This window comes from Cyclopterus lumpus, chromosome 21 (genome assembly GCF_009769545.1).
Source record: "Cyclopterus lumpus isolate fCycLum1 chromosome 21, fCycLum1.pri, whole genome shotgun sequence".
Taxonomy (NCBI): Eukaryota; Metazoa; Chordata; class Actinopteri; order Perciformes; family Cyclopteridae; genus Cyclopterus; species Cyclopterus lumpus.
The window spans coordinates 1,152,181-1,157,878 of record NC_046986.1 but is presented as its reverse complement, the minus strand read 5'-3'; the positions used below and the strand labels follow the sequence as shown (position 1 = coordinate 1,157,878).

At 51.2% G+C, this 5,698-nt stretch overlaps 1 protein-coding gene across 1 annotated transcript in view; it reads right to left on the bottom strand.

Moving 5' to 3' along the window:
* Positions 1-3,335: 3,335 nt before the first annotated feature.
* Positions 3,336-5,698, bottom strand: part of hspbap1 (hspb associated protein 1) — an 8,919-nt gene continuing 6,556 nt past the window's right edge. Inside the window, exons 6-8 of the mRNA XM_034561568.1 lie at positions 4,716-4,799; positions 4,384-4,485; positions 3,336-4,031 (exon numbers count right to left, since the gene is read on the bottom strand). Coding sequence (XP_034417459.1) covers positions 3,573-4,031; positions 4,384-4,485; positions 4,716-4,799 — 645 coding nt within the window. The 3' untranslated portion in view covers positions 3,336-3,572. The remainder of the gene's footprint in view (positions 4,032-4,383; positions 4,486-4,715; positions 4,800-5,698) is intronic.

The window sequence follows — 5,698 nt, the reverse complement described above, 5'->3', positions numbered from 1 at the left end:
TGTTTAACAATGACTGAAATATGATGTGTTCATCACACCGTGATCAGCAGTGTTATTACAAATTAATGTTGAATATTGTCTGCTATATATAAATATATATATATTTTTTAATATATATATATATATATATATATTTTTTTTTAATGTCAAAATGTTTTTTTTATTTTCTATGAAGCTGAATACAAATAATAATAATAACCCATAAAGGAAATTGAAAAAAAAAAAAGAAAGACGTCTCGTGACCATCAGCGCTGTGTGCGTTTAGAATAAACAGGCCAATGGCAGCGAAGGGGCGGAGCTTCAAGAGAGGACAACTAATCCTTAGTTTAGTTAATAGTGCAGAACTTTCATTAGCATTTATTTAAAGGAAGATCCTCGATTATACATCATTGAAACTACTAAATACAAGATTTATTCATCAATAAAAATATAATCTTTTATTTCCTAATCATTTCAATCGTGTGTTTCTATGAAGAAACAAACCTATAAATTACTAAAACAAGTAAAAGTACCACATTTAGTCTTTTTGAGGGTTTACTGACTTCACATCAGTTGAAATAATAAATATATTCATCTGTAATCAAACAACAAAGAGCTCTGGATCTGCAACAGTAACATTTATTTTAGTTTGACTGAAACTAGTTTCATGATCATTTTCACGTGATCTGAAGATCTGAAACAACGAAGCTTCTGGTTTATGAGACATTAATGTCCACGTGAGCTCGCTCCGGGGGTTCGATCCCAGGGGACGCCGACCAGACGGAAAGACGTCCCGATGTTGCAGGATGTCGTGTCCCGTGACTTCCTGTCCGTCGTGTCCAGTGACTTCCTGTCCGTCGTGTCCCGTGACTTCCTGTCCGTCGTGTCCAGTGACTTCCTGTCCGTCGTGTCCAGTAACTTCCTGTCCGTCGTGTCCCGTGACTTCCTGTCCGTCGTGTCCAGTAACTTCCTGTCCGTCGTGTCCCGTGACTTCCTGTCCGTCGTGTCCCGTGACTTCCTGTCCGTCGTGTCCAGTGACTTCCTGTCCGTCGTGTCCCGTGACTTCCTGTCCGTCGTGTCCAGTGACTTCCTGTCCGTCGTGTCCAGTAACTTCCTGTCCGTCGTGTCCCGTGACTTCCTGTCCGTCGTGTCCAGTGACTTCCTGTCCGTCGTGTCCAGTAACTTCCTGTCCGTCGTGTCCCGTGACTTCCTGTCCGTCGTGTCCCGTGACTTCCTGTCCGTCGTGTCCAGTGACTTCCTGTCCGTCGTGTCCAGTGACTTCCTGTCCGTCGTGTCCCGTGACTTCCTGTCCGTCATGTCTCATGACTTCCTGTCCGTCGTGTCCAGTAACTTCCTGTCCGTCGTGTCCCGTGACTTCCTGTCCGTCGTGTCCAGTGACTTCCTGTCCGTTGTGTCCCGTGACTTCCTGTCCGTCGTGTCCAGTGACTTCCTGTCCGTCGTGTCCAGTGACTTCCTGTCCGTCGTGTCCCGTGACTTCCTGTCCGTCGTGTCCAGTGACTTCCTGTCCGTCGTGTCCCGTGACTTCCTGTCCGTCGTGTCCAGTAACTTCCTGTCCGTCGTGTCCCGTGACTTCCTGTCCGTCGTGTCCAGTGACTTCCTGTCCGTCGTGTCCAGTGACTTCCTGTCCATCATGTCCCGTGACTTCCTGTCCGTCGTGTCCAGTAACTTCCTGTCCGTCGTGTCCCGTGACTTCCTGTCCGTCGTGTCCCGTGACTTCCTGTCCGTCATGTCTCATGACTTCCTCTCCGTTGTGTCCAGTAACTTCCTGTCCGTCGTGTCCAGTGACTTCCTGTCCGTCATGTCTCATGACTTCCTGTCCGTCATGTCTCATGACTTCCTGTCCGTCGTGTCCCGTGACTTCCTGTCCGTCGTGTCCAGTGACTTCCTGTCCGTCGTGTCCCGTGACTTCCTGTCCGTCGTGTCCCGTGACTTCCTGTCCGTCGTGTCCAGTGACTTCCTGTCCGTCGTGTCCCGTGACTTCCTGTCCGTCGTGTCCAGTAACTTCCTGTCCGTCGTGTCCAGTGACTTCCTGTCCGTCGTGTCCCGTGACTTCCTGTCCGTCGTGTCCCGTGACTTCCTGTCCGTCGTGTCCAGTGACTTCCTGTCCGTCGTGTCCAGTGACTTCCTGTCCGTCGTGTCCCGTGACTTCCTGTCCGTCGTGTCCAGTGACTTCCTGTCCGTCGTGTCCCGTGACTTCCTGTCCGTCGTGTCCAGTGACTTCCTGTCCGTCGTGTCCCGTGACTTCCTGTCCGTCGTGTCCAGTAACTTCCTGTCCGTCGTGTCCCGTGACTTCCTGTCCGTCGTGTCCAGTGACTTCCTGTCCGTCGTGTCCAGTGACTTCCTGTCCATCATGTCCCGTGACTTCCTGTCCGTCGTGTCCAGTAACTTCCTGTCCGTCGTGTCCCGTGACTTCCTGTCCGTCATGTCTCATGACTTCCTGTCCGTCATGTCTCATGACTTCCTGTCCGTCATGTCTCATGACTTCCTCTCCGTTGTGTCCAGTAACTTCCTGTCCGTCGTGTCCAGTGACTTCCTGTCCGTCGTGTCCCGTGACTTCCTGTCCGTCGTGTCCAGTGACTTCCTGTCCGTCGTGTCCAGTAACTTCCTGTCCGTCGTGTCCCGTGACTTCCTGTCCGTCGTGTCCAGTAACTTCCTGTCCGTCGTGTCCCGTGACTTCCTGTCCGTCGTGTCCAGTGACTTCCTGTCCGTCGTGTCCCGTGACTTCCTGTCCGTCGTGTCCAGTGACTTCCTGTCCGTCGTGTCCAGTGACTTCCTGTCCGTCGTGTCCCGTGACTTCCTGTCCGTCGTGTCCAGTGACTTCCTGTCCGTCGTGTCTCATGACTTCCTGTCCGTCGTGTCCCGTGACTTCCTGTCCGTCGTGTCCAGTGACTTCCTGTCCGTCGTGTCCCGTGACTTCCTGTCCGTCGTGTCCCGTGACTTCCTGTCCGTCGTGTCCAGTAACTTCCTGTCCGTCGTGTCCCGTGACTTCCTGTCCGTCGTGTCCAGTGACTTCCTGTCCGTCGTGTCCCGTGACTTCCTGTCCGTCGTGTCCCGTGACTTCCTGTCCGTCGTGTCCAGTGACTTCCTGTCCGTCGTGTCCCGTGACTTCCTGTCCGTCGTGTCCAGTGACTTCCTGTCCGTCGTGTCCAGTGACTTCCTGTCCGTCGTGTCCCGTGACTTCCTGTCTGTCGTGTCCAGTGACTTCCTGTCCGTCGTGTCCCGTGACTTCCTGTCCGTCGTGTCCAGTAACTTCCTGTCCGTCGTGTCCCGTGACTTCCTGTCCGTCGTGTCCAGTGACTTCCTGTCCGTCGTGTCCAGTGACTTCCTGTCCATCATGTCCCGTGACTTCCTGTCCGTCGTGTCCAGTAACTTCCTGTCCGTCGTGTCCCGTGACTTCCTGTCCGTCGTGTCCCGTGACTTCCTGTCCGTCATGTCTCATGACTTCCTCTCCGTTGTGTCCAGTAACTTCCTGTCCGTCGTGTCCAGTGACTTCCTGTCCGTCATGTCTCATGACTTCCTGTCCGTCATGTCTCATGACTTCCTGTCCGTCGTGTCCCGTGACTTCCTGTCCGTCATGTCTCATGACTTCCTGTCCGGCGCCCCAGTAACAGCTCCGTGACGCGGGCGATGACGTCTGGGTGCAGCAGGCAGTCCAGCAGGTCGTCGGTGGTTATGGGGGCGTGTTCGGGCTCCTCGCGAGTCCCGGTTGGTCGATCTCGAGGTAAGCCGCCGCCTTCTTCTTCTTCAGAGACATCTCCAGAGGAGTTGACCTTCGGAGCCGTTGTGGTTTCCGGTGAGGCCGCACGGCGCACCGGGACCAGATGCGGTCCAAAGCGAACCCTGAAGGGCCCGGAGGCCCCGCGCCTTTCCCTGATTTGTCCCCCAGAATCCCGCTTGGCTGGGCGAGCGTCGCCGGGGTCCCCCGGGTCCCGGGTCAGGGTGGTCCGGGGCTGGGCGGCACGTCCCCGAGCACAAGCCCTCAGGGCCAGGTTCACACTCTGCATGTTGTCCTGGTGGGACGCCACGCCGGCCTGCAGACACAACACGGGGCACAGAGTTCTTTACACGCATCACTTCCTGTATTCAGGAGAGGAAGTCTAAGGAAGACGACAACCGTTATTCCTAAGTAGTTATTACTACGTTATTACTGATCATTACCGTTCTTTTGTCTATAACTTCCACCGCTCTAAGATTAGTTTCCGGGGTCGACCGGTAACGAGCCGCGTTTAAAAATATGAATAAGTTCCTTTTGGCTTTCATAGACCTGGTTTCTGCTGCAGGAAATAAATGAAAGGTTTTGTTTAATTTGTGATATATAAAGCGGCGATTTATATATCACAAATTCATTTATTCATAATAAATATTGCAGTAATACTTTAATACCTCGGTGGGGTTGAGCCAGTCGTCCGTGTCGGCGTCGGCTTTCAGGGCGAAGACGACAGCTTTTGTCACGGCCTCGCCGACCCTCGCCAGGTCGTCCATTTCCTGTGTGGACGGACACACACACACACGCACACGCACACGCACACGCACACGCACACAGTTTTGTACGGATATTAAAAGTTACTTTTTTCATTATTTTTTTCTTTTAGTGAAAAAGATAAAAAGGATAATTAAGTTACTATTTAAATGTTTTTTTTGTATTAGTGAAACATTTACACATTTAAGTTTCACAGGATCATTTTCAAAGTTAAATTGTTCATCGGGTTTCTCACCAGCTCGATCCAGGAGTTGATGCTGACCGTGATGGGGTCCAGAGACTCCACATAGTGCCACCAGTGTCGGGGAACGTAGAGCACCTGAGCAGAGCAGAGACGTCACTGGTCTGACCCGCCACTAGATGGCAGCAAACACCCCCCGACAATCAGTGGCTCATTCATTCTCACTGCGACTTTATTAAAAGAGCTTATTGATTTCCTCATCAGCAGCCATCCATTCATGGGAGGAGAGGAACGATCGGCCAGGCTCTGCTCAGTGAACATGAAGGTAAATGATAACGCTCTCATGGTGCGTTCAGGCTCTGCTCAGTGAACATGAAGGTAAATGATAACGCTCTCATGGTGCGTTCAGGCTCTGCTCAGTGAACATGAAGGTAAATGATAACGTTCTCATGGTGCGTTCAGGCTCTGCTCAGTGAACATGAAGGTAAATGATAACGCTCTCATGGTGCGTTCAGGCTCCGCTCAGTGAACATGAAGGTAAATGATAACGCTCTCATGGTGCGTTCAGGCTCCGCTCAGTGAACATGAAGGTAAATGATAACGTTCTCATGGTGCGTTCAGGCTCTGCTCAGTGAACATGAAGGTAAATGATAACGTTCTCATGGTGCGTTCAGGCTCTGCTCAGTGAACATGAAGGTAAATGATAACGCTCTCATGGTGCGTTCAGGCTCTGCTCAGTGAACATGAAGGTAAATGATAACGTTCTCATGATGCGTTCAGGCTCTGCTCAGTGAACATGAAGGTAAATGATAACGTTCTCATGATGCGTTCAGGCTCTGCTCAGTGAACATGAAGGTAAATGATATCGTTCTCATGATGCGTTCAGGCTCTGCTCAGTGAACATGAAGGTAAATGATAACGTTCTCATGATGCGTTCAGGCTCTGCTCAGTGAACATGAAGGTAAATGATAACGTTCTCATGATGCGTTCAGGCTCTGCTCAGTGAACATGAAGGTAAATGATAACGTTCTCATGGT